Source organism: Uranotaenia lowii, chromosome 2, assembly GCF_029784155.1.
Source record: "Uranotaenia lowii strain MFRU-FL chromosome 2, ASM2978415v1, whole genome shotgun sequence".
Taxonomy (NCBI): domain Eukaryota; kingdom Metazoa; phylum Arthropoda; class Insecta; order Diptera; family Culicidae; genus Uranotaenia; species Uranotaenia lowii.
In genome coordinates, this window is record NC_073692.1 from 35707949 (window position 1) to 35728141 (window position 20193).

The window sequence follows — 20193 nt, forward strand, 5'->3', positions numbered from 1 at the left end:
ACTATGACAACCCTGACAGATCGAACGCCCAACCACCCACCTGTCACGCCTACTTCAACCAAAACAAGCGGCCTAGAAGAGAGCATAGGAAGTATGACAGCATAGAAATTTCGCAGCCGGTTAGAACAATATTTTGGAAATTATATCTATCTACCTACTTCTGCCATCATGAGAGAGTATGGATTTTGGCACATGCGCCGTGAAGCCTCATGATGATAAGCTTTTTCGTTGAAAAGTTTCCTACAACCAGTTTTTGTTTATTTCAGGCACTTCCTTTATAGAACGAAGTTCGTCAAAAATTCGTCGACGGCGTGGTGAGGGCGCTAGTTTGAGAAATTTACTGAGTACAATGACATAGTTAAATGACTGCAGTAGCTTCCAAAACCACGCTACAGGAAGGCTCCCAAGATGCAAATTTGTTCTCGAGAGCAACCCTACACGTAACAATTTTAGCTTCATTAAAGTCAGCACAACTTCGTTGGGTATAGTATTAATTTTCATAAAAAGTTAAGCCTTCTATGCTGTGATGGCTATAGTAAATGGATTGATAAGGTTGCTTTATTAATCAGTTACAAATGAATAATTTGAAATAACTAAAATAAATTAACAAATCTAAATCAAACATTGAACAGTCGTAAAAAAATTGGAGTGGTTGAGTTATAACTGGAAGATAAAAATTGATAAAAAGTTTAGCGTGGGTTGAAGAACACTGAGTACAATGACATAATTAAATGACAAAAATGACAAAAATGACAAAAATGACAAAAATGACAAAAAAGACAAAAATGACAAAAATGACAAAAATGACAAAAATGACAAAAATGACAAAAATGACAAAAATGACAAAAATGACAAAAATGACAAAAATGACAAAAATGACAAAAATGACAAAAATGACAAAAATGACAAAAATGACAAAAATGACAAAAATGACAAAAATGACAAAAATGACAAAAATGACAAAAATGACAAAAATGACAAAAATGACAAAAATGACAAAAATGACAAAAATGACAAAAATGACAAAAATGACAAAAATGACAAAAATGACAAAAATGACAAAAATGACAAAAATGACAAAAATGACAAAAATGACAAAAATGACAAAAATGACAAAAATGACAAAAATGACAAAAATGACAAAAATGACAAAAATGACAAAAATGACAAAAATGACAAAAATGACAAAAATGACAAAAATGACAAAAATGACAAAAATGACAAAAATGACAAAAATGACAAAAATGACAAAAATGACAAAAATGACAAAAATGACAAAAATGACAAAAATGACAAAAATGACAAAAATGACAAAAATGACAAAAATGACAAAAATGACAAAAATGACAAAAATGACAAAAATGACAAAAATGACAAAAATGACAAAAATGACAAAAATGACAAAAATGACAAAAATGACAAAAATGACAAAAATGACAAAAATGACAAAAATGACAAAAATGACAAAAATGACAAAAATGACAAAAATGACAAAAATGACAAAAATGACAAAAATGACAAAAATGACAAAAATGACAAAAATGACAAAAATGACAAAAATGACAAAAATGACAAAAATGACAAAAATGACAAAAATGACAAAAATGACAAAAATGACAAAAATGACAAATGTTCTGGTGAAACTAAAATAAGCGTGCATCAAAATTAAAGTTTTTGTTTTTAGTGTGTTTTGCGCTAAAGCTTCGCGCCAGAGCTTTGCGCTAAAACCGTTAAATTTTCAGTTAGCTTTTTCACTCCAAGGAGTACAGACGTGTTTTAAAGCAAGCTATCAGCAATAAAAGTTTTGTGTCGAAAAAGTAGTCCGCCGCGTTTTTAATCCCGTTTCGCTTCCATCCCATACAAAACATTGGTCCTTCGTTATCCGGATAATTATTGCCAGTGGAAAATGGAAGAAACCATCAAGAAGCGCAATAATCTCTTCGAAAAAATTAAATGGGAGCTCGAGACAGCAAGGAGAGTGGAAACGCGCAATCCCCCAGTGTGTGAGGTTAGGGAACGCCTTAGCCGTTTGCACACTCTGGGCACCACCTTTTTTGACATCCAGGACGAGATTGAGGAGCAAACCGAATCACTCGAGGCGGTCGCTTCGGTTTTCAACTACCGCACCGAGTTCGAGGATCGGTACTATGCGGCCAAGGCGATTTACTCCGGATTGGAAGATTCTTCCGACATTAGCGAGGACACCGAGGGCGGTTCCAGTCGGGGAATCAAGAACGCGATCGAAACCTTGATCCAGGCGCAGCAGGTGCTTCTGTCCAGCCAAGCTACAGTTTCAACTCGCACCAACGAGTTAACTGTCCAGCTCAACGAAATGCGACAGATTGGATTCCAAGGTGCACACCCGGCAGAACAGCAGCTCAACGTAAGATTGCCTCCAATCAACATCCCGATCTTCAAAGGCAACCGGAAGGAGTGGCAGTCTTTCAAGGACCTATACACTAGCACCATCCACAACAAGCCAACGTTGCCAAATTCCCAGAAGCTCCAGTATTTGCTTTCCTACTTGGACGGCGAAGCAAAATCCCTGGTGAATTCTTTCACCATCACCGATGCCAACTACCTCCAAGTGTGGGAACGACTGCTGGAACGCTACGACAAACCCAAGTATACGGTATTCGCTTTGGTGAAAGAATTCCTGGATCAGCCAGCAGTTACTTCCTCCTCCAATCAAGTGAGCCTGCGGAAATTGGTGACAACATCCGACGAGGTGATCAGGCAGCTAGACGCTATGGGTGAAGCCTACCGAACCCGAGACGCCTGGTTGATTCATCTTCTGCTGGAGAAAATCGACAAGGAAACCCGAGCACTGTGGGCACAAAAAATCGTCGAGCTGGAGAATCCCACATTCCAACAGTTCCTGGCATTCCTCGAGAACCGATGTGACGCTCTGGAAACTTGCTCTTCCTTCACCAACAGCAAGTCATCATGGGGAGAAGTGAAGAAAGAAGTTCGCATCCAGACCAGGTCCGCCGAGAAGAAGGTTTCGAGTTACCACACAACACCTCATCAGTGCTCACTGTGCTCCGAACAACACCAACTTTACCACTGCAAGCAGTTCCTGCAATCAACCACAGCCACCCGGAGAGAGTTAGTGCAGAAATCAAATCTGTGCTTCAACTGCCTCCGCCCGGCCCACTCCGTTCGAAACTGCACATCGAAAACCAGCTGTCGAAATGAAGGATGCAAGCAGCGGCACCATACGCTCCTCTGTCAACTTGGTGACAGTCAGGAATCTATGGTCCGGTCCACCTTCGTGTCAACATCAATCAACTCTTCGATCCAGCAGCCCGAATTTGAAACGCAGCCGTCGGCGGAGGTGTCAAGCTTCAAAGCCGAAATCAACCCATCCGAAACGACCACCAAGATTTCAGTCCTACCAACAGCACTCATCCGACTTCGAAATCGAAATGGCTCTTTCCAGCTAGTGAGAGCGATGATCGATTCCGGTTCCGGCACAACACTCATCAGTGAGGCGTGTGTGTCGAGCCTCGGACTCAGCAGAAACAACGCAAGACTTCCCGTCACCGGTGTAGCTGGTGCCAAAGCCGGTACCACAAAAGGCGCGGTGCGATTGGAAATCGCATCCCGATTCAACGACGACATCGTACTGACAACCCAAGCCTACATCCTCGAAGTTCTGGCATCACCAACACCGTGCCAGCTCTTTGACACCAAACAATCGCACTTCTTGCGCGATTTGCCGCTGGCGGATCCTGGCTTCAATAAGCCGGGGCCAATCGACGTCATCCTGGGGGTGGAAGTGTTTCTGCCCATTTTACAAGCAGGCCAAGTCACCGACGAAGATGGTTTACCGGTCGCACAGAGGTCCGTGCTCGGCTGGTTGGTCGCCGGAAGAATTTCTGGTGAAAGCAGCATCCAAACGCATCAGGTGTCCTACACTGTGCAGCTCGATGTGAACATCGATCGAGCTCTGCGCAGCTTCTGGGAGACCGAAGAGATTCCACAGGCAAAACTTCTCACCGCAGACGAACAACGTGTGGTGGAATTGTTCGAAACAAAACACAAGCGCAACGAAACGGGCCGATTCGTTGTTCGGCTTCCTTTTGACGAAACCAAACCCGCCCTGGGAGAATCGCTGAACGCGGCCGTCAAACGGTTGCATTCCATGGAACGGCGATTCATCAGAAATCCATCCTTCAAGCAACTTTACGTGGACTTCATGGCGGAGTATCAGCAACTGGGCCACATGGAGCTGATTCCGTCATCCGAGGTAACAACGCAACCAAGTAAGTGCTTTTATTTACCCCATCACGCCGTGGAGAAACATGACAGCGCAACAACCAAACTGCGAGTCATTTTCGATGGCTCATCCAAGACCAGCACTGGCGTCTCACTAAACGACCGACTGTTAGTGGGACCAAACAACACCGAAGACCTATTCGACGTTCTGTGTCGCTTTCGAACCTATCCAATTGTGTTCATGAGCGATGTGGAAAAAATGTACAGGCAAGTTTTAGTCGACGATCGAGACACCGACTATCAACGAATCGTTTGGCGAGAAGACCCGGAACAACCAATCCAACACTATCGACTGAAAACCGTGACGTATGGCACCTCCAGCGCTGCGTATCTTGCCACCGAAGCACTCAAGCAGGCAGCCCGAGACTGTGCCGAAGAATACCAACAAGCCAGCCAGGTCATCTTGAAAGGGTCCTATGTTGACGACATCATCAGCGGTGCACGTTCCATCGACGAGGCAAAAAATCTGGTTTCTCAAATTAGGTCGATACTTGAGAAAGCCGGATTCAAACTCAGAAAGTGGAGCTCAAACAATCCCGAACTTTTGGACAGCTTAACCGACACAAGAGATGGTCCCATTCCGATTGAATTCATCAGCAGCAGCAATTCAATCAAAGCACTCGGCATCCGATGGTCGCCCAGCACCGATTGCTTTGATTTCAAAGTTTCTCTGGATCCAACGAGCGTAAACACAAAACGGCAATTACTTTTCGATGCATCCAAATTATTCGATCCCTTTGGTTGGCTCTCACCCACAATCGTCAAGGTCAAAATTTTATTCCAACAACTTTGGTTACACGATTTGTCGTGGGACGATCCCTTACCTGCGGCAATTGAACAAGAGTGGATCACCGTCAAGCACAACCTTCATCAGCTGGAAGAAATCAAAATTCCCCGATTCATCACTAACGACGAACAGGTGCAACTGATTGGTTTCTGCGACGCATCCGAATCGGCATATGCTGCAGTAGTGTATGGTCGATGGGTGAACAAATCTGGCGTCGTCGAAGTCAATCTCATCGCTGCTAAAACGAAAGTGGCACCCATCAAGCAAATCACCCTCCCACGTTTGGAATTGAACGCAGCTGTACTGCTGAGCAAATTGATTAACAAAATTTCAAATTCACTCAGCCATCTCAAAATCGAAACATTCGTTTGGACCGATTCCACTGTCGTTTTGGAATGGTTGTCTTCACATCCCAAACGGTGGAAGAATTTTGTTGCAAACCGAACATCGACAATTTTAGATACCCTCCCCAGAAGCATGTGGCATAATGTTTCCTCCAAGGACAATCCAGCTGATTGTGCATCTCGCGGAATCCCTCCAATCGAACTCGTCACACACGACCTGTGGTGGACAGGTCCCTCCTGGCTTTACGACGAAGCCTCCTTTTTGGAACATATCAACACGAAAGATACGATCTATAACGTACCCGAAGACGTCCTCGAGCAGCGACCAGCCGTTACTTATGTCACCACAGTGCAGTCCGAGCCAATGGTGGCTCAATATATTTTGGAACGTTATTCTTCGCTACGATATGCATCCCGCATACTCGCATCAATCAACCGTTATGTGAACAATGTCAAGGCGAATTGTAAGGCCAAGAAAACAATTCGAATCGTTGGTGCTCTAACTCCCGATGAATTATCAGCGGCCAATTTGCAGCTAGCCAAGGTGGCCCAACAAGACGCATTCGGTTCCGAATTGAAGGCTCTTCAAAATGGTGCTGAGGTCGGTCGACGCAGCAAGCTCAAGTCGTTACATCCGTTCATCGATGGGAAAGGCATTCTACGTGTTGGTGGGAGACTTCAAAACGCAAATATTCCGTACGAAATGAAACATCCAGTTATTTTGCCACGAGACCACAGGTACACTTTATTGCTCATCCAACAAGTACATTTGGACAATTTACACGCTGGTCCAACGCTTATGATCGCAACACTTAATCAGCGCTACTGGGTCATCGGGTGTCAAACCATCGTCCGACAGCAAACATCGAAGTCATCGAAGTGCCCTCGTTGCTGCCGCATGAAAGCAAAAACAGCTGCACAGCTTATGGGTAGCCTTCCAGCGGTCCGAATGATGCCAGTCCGTGCCTTCATCCATGTTGGTATTGACTACGCCGGTCCAATATTCATCAAGAGCTGCAACCCAAGAAAACCGTACGTGACGAAAGGATACATTGTTGTTGTAGTGTGCCTTTCAACGAAGGCCATTCATCTTGAATTAGCCAGCGATTTATCATCCAATGGTTTCCTTCTGGCTCTCAAGAGGTTCATCGCTCGTCGTGGTCTCTGCACGGAAATATGGTCCGACAATGGGACTAACTTTGTCGGGGCAGACAATCAACTCCAAGGCTTCTTCCAATCGAACGAATTCAAGCAGCGTGCCGAACGATTCTCCTCCAATGTTGGCATCAAATGGACGTTCATCACACCATCGGCGCCCCACATGGGTGGGCTATGGGAAGTGGCTGTTAAGAGTGCCAAAACGCATCTGTACAAGGTCCTGAAAAATGAAAAGAAGACGTATGAGGAATTGTACACCATATTGACGCAAACAGAGGCTTGTCTCAACTCAAGACCTTTGTGTGCTCTATCCAGTTCTCCGGACAGTTGTGATGCTCTCACTCCAGGGCATTTCATTATTGGTCAACCACTCAACCTATTACCCGAACCAGGTGTCCCGAATGCTCCAATCAACCGGTTGGACAAATTCCAGGTGCTGCAGAAACAGGTGGCAGACGTTTGGTCCCGATGGAAAGACGAATACATCACTTCGCTACAACCACGAACCAAATGGCAGTCCCCGGCCGACAATCTCCGAGTTGGTCAACTGGTGTTGGTCAAGAACGAAAACATCCCACCCGGCCAATGGGAACTGGCTAGGATCATCGCAGTGCATCCGGACCCCGCTGGTTCGGTCCGAAACGTCACCCTTCGCAGAGGTTCAACCGAATATGATCGTCCGATCCACCGACTGGTCCCGATTCCTTCCGATTGAGGACACTGCCTCAAGGGGGGGAGTGTGTTCTGGTGAAACTAAAATAAGCGTGCATCAAAATTAAAGTTTTTGTTTTTAGTGTGTTTTGCGCTAAAGCTTCGCGCCAGAGCTTTGCGCTAAAACCGTTAAATTTTCAGTTAGCTTTTTCACTCCAAGGAGTACAGACGTGTTTTAAAGCAAGCTATCAGCAATAAAAGTTTTGTGTCGAAAAAGTAGTCCGCCGCGTTTTTAATCCCGTTTCGCTTCCATCCCATACAAAACAACAAAAATGACAAAAATGACAAAAATGACAAAAATGACAAAAATGGCAAAAATGACAAAAATGACAAAAATGACAAAAATGACAAAAATGACAAAAATGACAAAAATGACAAAAATGACAAAAATGACAAAAATGACAAAAATGACAAAAATGACAAAAATGACAAAAATGACAAAAATGACAAAAATGACAAAAATGACAAAAATGACAAAAATGACAAAAATGACAAAAATGACAAAAATGACAAAAATGACAAAAATGACAAAAATGACAAAAATGACAAAAATGACAAAAATGACAAAAATGACAAAAATGACAAAAATGACAAAAATGACAAAAATGACAAAAATGACAAAAATGACAAAAATGACAAAAATGACAAAAATGACAAAAATGACAAAAATGACAAAAATGACAAAAATGACAAAAATGACAAAAATGACAAAAATGACAAAAATGACAAAAATGACAAAAATGACAAAAATGACAAAAATGACAAAAATGACAAAAATGACAAAAATGACAAAAATGACAAAAATGACAAAAATGACAAAAATGACAAAAATGACAAAAATGACAAAAATGACAAAAATGACAAAAATGACAAAAATGACAAAAATGACAAAAATGACAAAAATGACAAAAATGACAAAAACGACAAAAACGACAAAAACGACAAAAACGACAAAAACGACAAAAATGACAAAAATGACAAAAATGACAAAAATGACAAAAATGACAAAAATGACAAAAATGACAAAAATGACAAAAATGACAAAAATGACAAAAATGACAAAAATGACAAAAATGACAAAAATGACAAAAATGACAAAAATGACAAAAATGACAAAAATGACAAAAATGACAAAAATGACAAAAATGACAAAAATGACAAAAATGACAAAAATGACAAAAATGACAAAAATGACAAAAATGACAAAAATGACAAAAATGACAAAAATGACAAAAATGACAAAAATGACAAAAATGACAAAAATGACAAAAATGACAAAAATGACAAAAATGACAAAAATGACAAAAATGACAAAAATGACAAAAATGACAAAAATGACAAAAATGACAAAAATGACAAAAATGACAAAAATGACAAAAATGACAAAAATGACAAAAATGACAAAAATGACAAAAATGACAAAAATGACAAAAATGACAAAAATGACAAAAATGACAAAAATGACAAAAATGACAAAAATGACAAAAATGACAAAAATGACAAAAATGACAAAAATGACAAAAATGACAAAAATGACAAAAATGACAAAAATGACAAAAATGACAAAAATGACAAAAATGACAAAAATGACAAAAATGACAAAAATGACAAAAATGACAAAAATGACAAAAATGACAAAAATGACAAAAATGACAAAAATGACAAAAATGACAAAAATGACAAAAATGACAAAAATGACAAAAATGACAAAAATGACAAAAATGACAAAAATGACAAAAATGACAAAAATGACAAAAATGACAAAAATGACAAAAATGACAAAAATGACAAAAATGACAAAAATGACAAAAATGACAAAAATGACAAAAATGACAAAAATGACAAAAATGACAAAAATGACAAAAATGACAAAAATGACAAAAATGACAAAAATGACAAAAATGACAAAAATGACAAAAATGACAAAAATGACAAAAATGACAAAAATGACAAAAATGACAAAAATGACAAAAATGACAAAAATGACAAAAATGACAAAAATGACAAAAATGACAAAAATGACAAAAATGACAAAAATGACAAAAATGACAAAAATGACAAAAATGACAAAAATGACAAAAATGACAAAAATGACAAAAATGACAAAAATGACAAAAATGACAAAAATGACAAAAATGACAAAAATGACAAAAATGACAAAAATGACAAAAATGACAAAAATGACAAAAATGACAAAAATGACAAAAATGACAAAAATGACAAAAATGACAAAAATGACAAAAATGACAAAAATGACAAAAATGACAAAAATGACAAAAATGACAAAAATGACAAAAATGACAAAAATGACAAAAATGACAAAAATGACAAAAATGACAAAAATGACAAAAATGACAAAAATGACAAAAATGACAAAAATGACAAAAATGACAAAAATGACAAAAATGACAAAAATGACAAAAATGACAAAAATGACAAAAATGACAAAAATGACAAAAATGACAAAAACGACAAAAACGACAAAAACGACAAAATGACAAAAATGACAAAAATGACAAAAATGACAAAAATGACAAAAATGACAAAAATGACAAAAATGACAAAAATGACAAAAATGACAAAAATGACAAAAATGACAAAAATGACAAAAATGACAAAAATGACAAAAATGACAAAAATGACAAAAATGACAAAAATGACAAAAATGACAAAAATGACAAAAATGACAAAAATGACAAAAATGACAAAAATTACAAAAATTACAAAAATGACAAAAATGACAAAAATGATAAAAAATGACCAAAATGACCAAAATGACCAAAATTACGAAATTGTCGAAATTGTCGAAAATGACGAAAACTACACAAATTATGAAAAATTTAAAAAAAAAATGATTAAATCTTCAAGAACTTATCTAGGTTCCTAAAAAAGTTCTGAAAAAAGTAGATTATGGATTGTATAATTAAAATTAGGGTTTCGTTTGGGTGAATATCTGCTTCCTCAAGACTGGGACAGGACAGAAAGAAAACAATTCAATGCTAATTTTTTTTTTAGTCTTAAGAGATTTTATTTTTTTCTGGATTTCTTCTTCTTACTGATGAGAACAAATAATTTTATGTGCTACAAATAAAGAAAATACAGCTATGACTGCAATGTTAATCCTATGGTGCAGATTATTTTTTCGTTTTCATTCTCCGAATCTGTTGTGCGACAAGCTAGTCTGGCTGTTTCAAGTTAAGGAAGTATGTTTAAAATTATTTCACTTTATGGCTCGAACCATCATTCTGGATCGTTTCAAACACGCTTTATCATTTTTAAAGTGATACCAAACCATGTCTTCTCCTGTCTTCGATCCTTTTCTATACAAGCCGTTGAGATTACTGAAAATATAAAAGTAAAACTTTTTTTTATTGTGGATTTTCAACCAACAAAAGCAATTCATTTAGAATTCAACGGAATAAATATTTTTCATTTAAATTGAGATAATACGATAATGCCACGATTTGCCACCAATCGTGTTGCCTAGGGGATAGCGTTTCAGTTTTCTAAGCCAGAGGTCAAGAGATCGAGTCTCGGTCACGGCATACAAAGTACTCTTTCTGTGGGATGGTGGTGTTAGCATTAGTAAGATGCTAGCCATTATATCCTTGAAAGATGTACGCTTTAGTCTTAAGTAGAATTTAGATAACTTCAAAGAAACATTAAGTTTCACTGAGATCCTGTATATGTGTGTGTTCGTTTTTAAAAATTTCACTCCATTGCTTGACTACAGAACAGATTATACTTTCAATTGTGTTTTCTCGTTGGGAGTTTACGAACCTCTTACCTTAAAACAAAATGAAAAACTTATACATCTAATTCAACTTTTGTCAAAAAGTAATTTAAGAAATCATGAAAATTCCAAAGTAAATCTTCACTGAAAATGTATACCTTTTATTGTGGAAACAAAGCTTTAAACATTTCAAAAATTCAATCTCGAAATTAAAGTAATGTCCTAGTAATTCCATGAATTCTCATGAATTCCATTTGTTTCTTAAAGTATAAAGTTATGATTACCTATCAATACACTTTTTGTACCACCAGGCACCTTGATAAGTGATAGCGCAATTTCCTTTTTCACCAACGTCATTATCTTCATCTTTCGTGGTGAACTTCATATTTAGATGATATTTGAGCGAGTCCCCAGCATTTCCACTGTAGGTGCCTAAGCTTGACAATTTATATTTGTCTTTGGGTCCATCCACCACAAAGTGACTATATTTAGCGACAGCTTTTTCCCCATCGAACGTTTCCAGAACTACGTGGAGCTCGTGTGCTTTGAGGGTGGTGAGCTGGTGAATTTTCTCCAACCCGAGCCAAAACTCCGTCTGCAGATCACCGAATCCTTTTTCGTAGTCTGTCCAATTTCGGAAAAAATCTACGGAACCATCGTACCGGTTTTGAATAACCGTCCATCCACCACCCTCGTAATCTTGGTCGCACAGTGCCTTAAAAGAGGAATCTCCAGGTTGTAGTCGAAAGATCCCAGATGTAGAGCTCGGAACGTCTAAACACGTTTTTTTCGGGAATGTCAGTTGTTTCAATTCTGTGCCCGTGTTAATACTTTTCGTTTGACCATGAATAGATTCTAATAAATTTTCCAGTCTAGCAGAAAACCGAGCTTCGTTGCTTTGAATGATTTCTTGGTTTTTTAGAAGCTTTTCAAGAAGCTTGAGTTGATTTTTTTCTAATTGCACGTTTGTAGTATTGATGTTTTCGATTGTTTTCCGAATATTTGCGAGTTCAGTGTTTTGCCCTTCGTCATTCTTTTCCAATCTGGTGGTGTCGTTTTTAATGTTAGAAAGCCTGAAATACAATAAATGAATGCATTAATGCATGCAACATTGTTAATTGGGAGAAAAAAAAAATGCACAAAATTTTGGACTGGAGGTCAGTGTTCCAAAAATTACTCCTTTTTTATTAAATGTAATTTTTATTCAGTCATTTTTGTTTAACAATTGATGTTTACAATTTAAGGGATTCTGCTACAGGCTTTTCATCTTCGGTTACAGTTTTTAAAGTACAGTTATTGTTTGTTTTTTGTTTCCAATTGATTGCTTTAGTAATTTGAACCTATCTATTTTGTTTAAGTTTTTATCAATCAACTAACTAACTATCTAACCTAAACTAAACTACTATTTACACTATTTACAATGATTTAGCACACTATGTGTACAGTTCTCTCAGCAATTGCCATTCCGAATGTCTGGTTTTTGCTTCGTGGCGAAGGTTAAAAAGTTCAATGCGTTGAGTTATTGGGTCGAAACCTGCCAGCCGATGGACTTCAGAAGTGCTCGTATGCCATGGTAGATTTAAGATCAACCTCAGGAATCGATTTTGGATGACTTGAAGCCTTTTTAGGTGCGTTTTGGCATATCCTCTCCATATGAGTGATCCGTATTCTAACATTGGGGACACTATTTGTTTGCAAACGAGGAGCTTGTTTTGGGTGGAAGTGTTTGCTTTCCTAGCAATGACCGGGTAGAGTTTTTGAAGAAGAACTATTGCTTTATTGACTGGATCCTCGATGTGCGAACGGAAAACCAGTTTCGTATCGAGAATCAGTCCAAGATATCGAACTTCTGAAGACCATTCAATTTCGTTGTTGAGTACTGATATCTTCGTAGTCGGCTTTAGGCGGTAACTGTTCAGGTGTGGGAACACTATAGTTTGTGTTTTTGCTGCATTGATTTTGATTTTTCATGTGTTGACCCGAGCAGACTTTTATGGCAAAATTATACCTAATTTTGCTATCATGCCTTGAAAGTAAATTGAGGTATCATTTTGCCCGATTAAAGGTGGTACAATGCCAAAACTTGGGTCTCATTTTTCATATACGGATACTACATTTATGCCTACTGTATGCCTACTGTAAACCTTAATGAAACCTCGTTTTGCAACCAGTTCAAGACTGGATTTGATAGCAAAAGGATACCATTTTTTAGAGTCGCCCCCATCCATAATTTAGCATCATTGTGCCATCAAAACTGTTACGAAATAAAGGCTAAACGAGGTATCATTAAGCATCAAAAGAACAAAATTTGGCATGAATATGCCATTTGCATATTAAAAATTAAGAGGTATATTTTGGCATTGTATCACCACAATTTTTGCATAACGATTCAAAATTTAACTCAAAAGGCATGATAACAAAATTTGGAACAAAATTTGTCTGTTCGGGTTGATCATCCAGATTCTAAATTTTTCCGGCAAAATCTCTATGAAAACAAATCGATTGACTTGAAGCGAACCAAAGTCAAAACGCCTAAAGGTCGACAATTATATTGCGTTTTCAAAGAATTAAAAATAAAAAAAATCGATAGTGCACTACTACACATCAATTACGTTGTTGAACAACGATATGCACTTTTCACCGAAGTGGCTTGAAATCGAAAATGTATATATTAAGGCGCAGTCAAATTGCTGACCATGAGGGGTCGTTCAAATATTACGTAACACAATTTTCGACCTCCCTCCGTCATACGGAATACATTCTTTTCAGATATTCTATCCAATATCCACAAACCGTAAAAAAAACTGCTCCTCCCTAAACGCGTTACGTAATATTTGAATGGTCCATATGAAATTTAACATGAGTGCATAGGGTGAGCATTATTATGATTATTTCTGATTTCTTCTTACAATATCTCACATTATAAAAACAATCAGTTATTTTACAAGTTATAAACTTCAAATGATTGGAAGACTTTTCACGTAGTATTACATGGAAAATAATAAAATCTAATAAAAAAAACATGCATGGTAAATATATAAGATCCACATGAATGTTAAAAATTGTTATTATTGAATGCTAAATTGTAAAAGCACCATAAAACCGGAAAAGTAAAGCTTATGTACTTACGTGAGAAGCAGTATGAAAACCAATAAATTTGAATTTATTCAACTGGAATATTTTCATATTTTTGTGAATCTAATAAAAAAGTACTGCTGTAGTTTCCATGTATTCTTTATTCAATGAATAGTCCAATCAATTTTGACCCTTTTCTAGAAAACTGCTTGAATATTTTATTTTGTTTTCCGATACTGTATCCGATACGGAGAATTCATATTTTCATTCATCTCACACTAGATAAGCAATTTCTTATTCTCTCTTTTCACACGAAGTAGAAAGAAACAACGTTATAAACCACAAGAGGACATAGCTTGAATAGATCAGAATTGGGTTTAGCATATCACTTAAAAAATATGCTGTTTTGGAAGACTTATCATAATTTCACTTAAAGCTCAAAGTTCCATTTAAAAAGGAGCACTTACATTATGCTAACAAACGACACATTTTCTTTTCTTGTAATAGATGTTTTTTTGCTAATTCCAAAGGCTGCGACATTAGACAGATACGCAATATCGTTTATAACAATGTTGGAATGGTACCAGAGCACTCCATTGATTTGGAACCGACCGGCGTCTGAGGTTTGAAAGAGATGAGAAGGTCGAAGTTGGTTGATGAAGACTTGACTCATTGATCCTCGAAGACAGTGCCAGTCTGCTTGACATTACACCCATAGAAGAGGTTGCAAAAATCCAATGCCTATTTAGCACATCTCTGTGCCGATAATGCGCTGAAATGTGCACTGTGCCGAAGATGATATGTTTGAAAAACCGTAACTGGCATAAGGACTCGGCTCCCAACTAAAATGATGCATGACCACTACATTCAAGCAAAACAAGAAAAACATTTTATGGGATTTCGTTCCTATTGGATAATTCATCCCAGAAACAAGAAAATAAAATTATAAACCATAGCGCCCCGTAGGGAGAATCGAACTCAAATCACTAACCAAATGATCTTGCCAGTCCGACATCTTAACCAGTGTACTATTTGAACATCATGCAGGAAGAGGGATATTTGTCATAGGCATTCTGCCGCCGATCAATCACAAAAGAAACGCACGACAGTGGCTTCCCGGCGTTTGGCCTCCTTTCAAGGTATTCATTTGTCTTGCGATGGAAACGGGAAAGGGAACGGGAGTGGAGGAAACGGGAAACCCATTGAATGAGAACTGTGCTTTGCTTACTGCCTGCTTTTACATACACACGCTACATATACACAGCTGCTAAAGCCGGGCAGCTTGGCCGGTGCTTGTTTGCCGGTGAATTGAAGGAATATATTCTTGTTGCTTTTGCTACATACACACGCACAGCTTAGCCGTGGTTGTTTGCCGGCGAATTGAATTGAAGGAATGTTTTTTTTTGTTGTTGCTTTTACTGCATACACACGCACAGCTCGGCCGTGGTTGTTTGCCGGTAGATTGAAGGGATTGAATTAGAAGGATGTTTTTGTTGTTGCTTTTGCTACATTCACACGCACAGTGCTCGGTTCGCTGGCTGCCTGGTGTTGGCCGGTATTTATTTCCATCCTTCTTCGTCTTGTGATGTGATAGGGAGGGACGTGAAAGCGTTTTTATTTTGTTTCTTTCAGACATACGCAATTCGGTTAACTTGGGAGATTAATGCCGGTGGGAGTAAATCGAATCAGCACCGATCGCGTTATCTTCTTGTACCAATGATGCTATGTAATTGACTACACGCCATTGGCACAGAGGCTGAATTTTGGGTGTAGTAACTGGAAATTAGTTACAGTGTATCCATCATGAACATATAAACTTTTAGATGATATTTCAGTTGCCTGGAAAATAATTGGAAATAATTTAATTAATCTTTACGCAGCCTTAAAACTATAGTTTGTAAAGTAATATAAATACGATCTTTTGAAATTGAGATGTATGATTAGAAAAACTACTATTGCTAATTTCATTAATTGAGTATCTTTGAGTTCCCCGAAGTTTTGTGTTAGGTTTTATAGAACAAAGTTTTATTATTTTATTTTTTATTTACATAGTATTCCGTCTCACGATATAACTTGACGAACATAATTCTTAAAATTCACTCGATCCATGGTGTGGGATATGAGAAAAGGAATCGTGTCAAACATAAGTCAAACAATGCAACTGGCACCACTATATGCCAGCATTGTTAGATCTGTCACGAATGATGTCTTCCTCACACCAATCCTCTCTTTCCTTCCAACGAGCTCAGCCACAGGCCCGGCCAGTCAGTCAGTCGATTCGTCGTAGTGCGCCAGAAAGGTTGTGCGCTTTGCCACGCTGGGAACAAAGGAAAGACCGTCGATTAGGCGGAGGAAAACCTGATTGTCGTGTAGGTTTCTCGGTAGATCCCCGAGTGGCCCCACACATGGCAACCGTTCCCCAATTTCTCGGGCACCCCACGTTCGCCAGATCACGCTCCACTTGGTCTAACCACCTTGCTCGTTGCGCCCCCGCTCGTCTTGTTCCTACCGGATTCGTAGCGAACACCTGTTTTGCAGGACAGGACAGTCGTGGTTCTTAACACTCGTCGCTCAAATACTCCGAGTGTACGCAGGTCCTCCTCGAGCAATATCCATGTCTCGTGCCCGTAGAGAACAACCGGTCTAATGAGCGTCGTATACAGGTTACACTTCGTGCGAGGGCTAAGTCTTCTCGACCGCAGTTGCTTGTGGAGTCCATAGTAGGCACGACTTCCGCTGATAATTCGCCTCCGGATCTCACGGCTGGTGTCATTGTCTGCGGTCACCAGTGAGCCGAGATAGACAAAGCCTTCGACTATCTCCAGCTCGTCGCCGTCGATCGTGACCTTGTTACTACTGGACTAGCGGGTTCGGTCGGTCTCGGATCCGCAGGTCAGCATGTACTTCGTCTTGGACGTATTAATCATCAACCCAATCCTTCCTGCTACGCGTTTCAGTTTGCGGTAGATCTCCTGCCACGCGTTGTACTTAAAAGTTGCGATTCGATCAAATTTAATCCGTGAGGTCGACTCTGTTACTCCCGGGCCGGGAGTCCCGGCATTTATCGGCTCGCCCGGAAGATCGATTTTGGAACACCTTTTCTCCGGAGGAAAATATCAAGTCATTACTACTTAAGTCATTACTGTTAAGTTTTGTATTAAGGTACGAATCGTAGTAATCCTAGAGAATTCATTCTATGATGGCAATATAGTTCATTTACCATTCCTATATGTTTATTTGGTCTCATACTTCACTTCTTGTACAACCAGTGACCAGTGTGGATGGTTTAAGTGTGAACATGAAGAGTGGTCCATCGAATCGGATACGATTTATCGGTAAATTTTTAATATCTGATTTTTCCTTCCAATAAGCTTTTAGGTCGATGATGGAAACTGAACTGGATATTGATATTGGGTCAATAGTGCTGATAACTTTGATATTGGGTCAAAGTATAAAAAACCTCGAAGAACTCGATATTGGGTCGATTAAAGTTGAAAATTATGATTTTGGAACCGAACTAACATTGGCATTGGGCCGATCAAGATGATAGACTTCGATATTGGGTCGAAGTTTGAAAAATAGAAACTATTCGATATTGGGTCGAATAAACTTTGATATTGGGTCAAAGTATTGAAATGCTAAAACTTATTCGACATTGGGTCAAAAACTTTGATATTGGGTCAAAGTTCTGAATGCGATAACAAAACATTTTGATATTGGGTCGAAATGTAGAACGAACTTTTTCGACATTGGGTCAAAGAAAATTGATATTGGGTCAATTACAAACACGAATTTTGAAAATTTTGATATTGGGTCAATATTTTCAAAAATATACATTTTCCCAAAAGTCGATTCCTGGTCGGCTTTGCTTGAACGAAATGATTTGGGCTGTTCGAACATGCTTTCCAAAATGGCGATGATGTGACTGTTTTTGATTCAGACTGGAAATTTTTTCATTGTTTCCCTTGCATGTAGCTTATCCGTCACCTAAAATCCAACAATGTACAGTGATGACCATTCGGTAGGTAAAATTTTTACTGTGTTGAACATTTGATATCAAGCTTACCCACGCAGGTATTCGAAATTGAGCCACATGCTGTTCTAAGAAGTGATTTCGAATTACATTATTTCGGTGGCGGTGGAAGTTTGCAGATTGTTTAATGACCGGTCTCCTTTTAAAAATGGTAATTTAGAAGTGTTGTCCTAAGATCGACCTTCTTGGATTTGCTGAACAGTGATCCATTAACCAGCTGGCAGACGCAAAGAGTTAATGTTCGACTGGAGTAATGACAGCATAGGCCAATTCCTATGTTGAATTAATTTGCGGCGTAGTCGTGCTTGAACATATTTAATGCAACCATCAAGCAAGAGTGAGATGGAAGGAACACCGCGCAATGGAATTCATTCAAAATGAATTTTTTTCTCGAAAACGTTAACAAATATATCAAAGCAAGCTTTCCCTCGCCTAGCAACCCGCGACAGACATGCACATTAGACTGAGTCGATTTGGGGTCATTTTTTAATTTCCCAAACCCTGGGGTCTTAAAAGCTTCGCCTTGGTCTAAAACTTATCCATGATTTTTTGCAGAATTTTTAAGTAACGTTTACATGAGTAAATTTGAACTTTTAGGTTTGTATGGGAAAATTGAATATTTTGTACTGAAAAATCAACATCGTTTTTGTTTCTTCTGTGGAGCCGAGCCAGCTGGTGGTTTTTGTGTCAATTTATAAAATTCCTAAAGGAAATTTTCCGCTGAACAATTTTATCGAAGATCGTAACTTCGTATCTTATAAGGCAAAAAAGTTATTAGCAGTTTAATAGGGGTATGTCTTTTCGCATTGATAAACCATAAATTATATTGACATCACTGCTGGAGCTCCGCGATGTATAGCATGAAAAGTAGTAATGCAGTACCTCGATAGGCACCCTGCAGTGATGTCAATTGAATTAATGGTTTATCAATGCGAAAAGACATACCCCTATTAAACTGCTAATAAATATTTTGCCTTATAAGATACGAAGTTTAGGTCTTCGACAAAGTTGTTCAGCGGAAAATTTCCCTCAGGAATTTTATAAATTGGCACAAAAACCACCAGCTGGCTCGGCTCCACAGAAGAAACAAAAACGATGTTGATTTTTCAGTACAAAATATTCAATTTTCCCATACAAACCTAAAAGTTCAAATTTACTCATGTAAACGTTACTTAAAAATTCTGCAAAAAATCATGGATGAGTTTTGGACCAACACGAAGCTTTTAAGACCCCAGGGTTTGAGAAATTCAAAAATGACCCCAAATCGACTCAGTCTAATGCACATACCGTTGGATAGTTTGAAAATGTGGCTGTTTAGGAAAACGCATATAAAATCATGGTGTGTCGAAATCCAATTGCAGTATTTTTCAGTACGACAGGGATATTTCTTTGGGTTGGATTTGAAAGCCCACGATAAAGAAAGATATTTTTATGATTTTTTCATGTTTTGGGCCATGTTGTTCCCAGAGAAACATTTTGTTTAGTCAATCAACCCATACGGTCAGCTCTTTCCATCACTACTTGTAAAGAGACTATAGTAAAGCAGCTCTTTTACTACTTAGTTCTCTCTGCCTCAGGTGGCAATTATATTTACCCGACATTAAAATAATCGTCTTTATAAAAAATCTCAACGGACTAAAATGATAGTGGAGAAAGCTTCTCAAATTTTTAGTAATCACTGCATGAAACACAAAAAGTGGTTCGTTAGAGTTACAAAAAACCGACGAGGTTTGCAAGGTTCAAAATGTCATTTATTTTTCCAGCATCGTCATTGAGATTATTATTTGAGGAAAAGTATTCAATCACGTATTTCAACAAGGTATTTTCATAATAAAATTTATTGACATTTATAATTCCTGCCACGGTCGTCAAAATTTAGAACTTCGATAGCATTATTGTCCAAGGAAAGAATGCAGTTTCCAGCATATTAGCATTAAACAAATGTCATCAAAGAATTGAGATTTTTCTCGAAAGAACACAAAATAAGATATATTCCATAGTATTTCTAGGATGTGTGAGTAGGCCTAACAAACCAAAACCTTGTGCATTGAAGTCAGAATGATCTGCCAAA

At 38.2% G+C, this 20193-nt stretch overlaps 2 protein-coding genes across 2 annotated transcripts; one reads left to right on the forward strand and one right to left on the reverse strand.

Annotated features, from left to right (window-relative positions):
• The first annotated feature begins 1906 nt into the window (after positions 1-1906).
• Positions 1907-7285, forward strand: LOC129741282 (uncharacterized). Its single transcript, XM_055733007.1, has one exon. The coding sequence runs from the start codon at positions 1907-1909 to the stop codon at positions 7283-7285; it is 5379 nt and encodes a 1792-aa protein (XP_055588982.1).
• Positions 7286-10365: 3080 nt separating this feature from the next.
• On the reverse strand, positions 10366-18184 carry LOC129741283 (ficolin-2-like). The gene is made up of 3 exons (XM_055733008.1): positions 18156-18184; positions 11299-12087; positions 10366-10622 (listed from the first exon to the last, which is right to left on the reverse strand). The coding sequence occupies exons 1-3, from the start codon at positions 18182-18184 to the stop codon at positions 10502-10504; spliced, it is 939 nt and encodes a 312-aa protein (XP_055588983.1). The 3' UTR covers positions 10366-10501.
• Positions 18185-20193: the final 2009 nt, after the last annotated feature.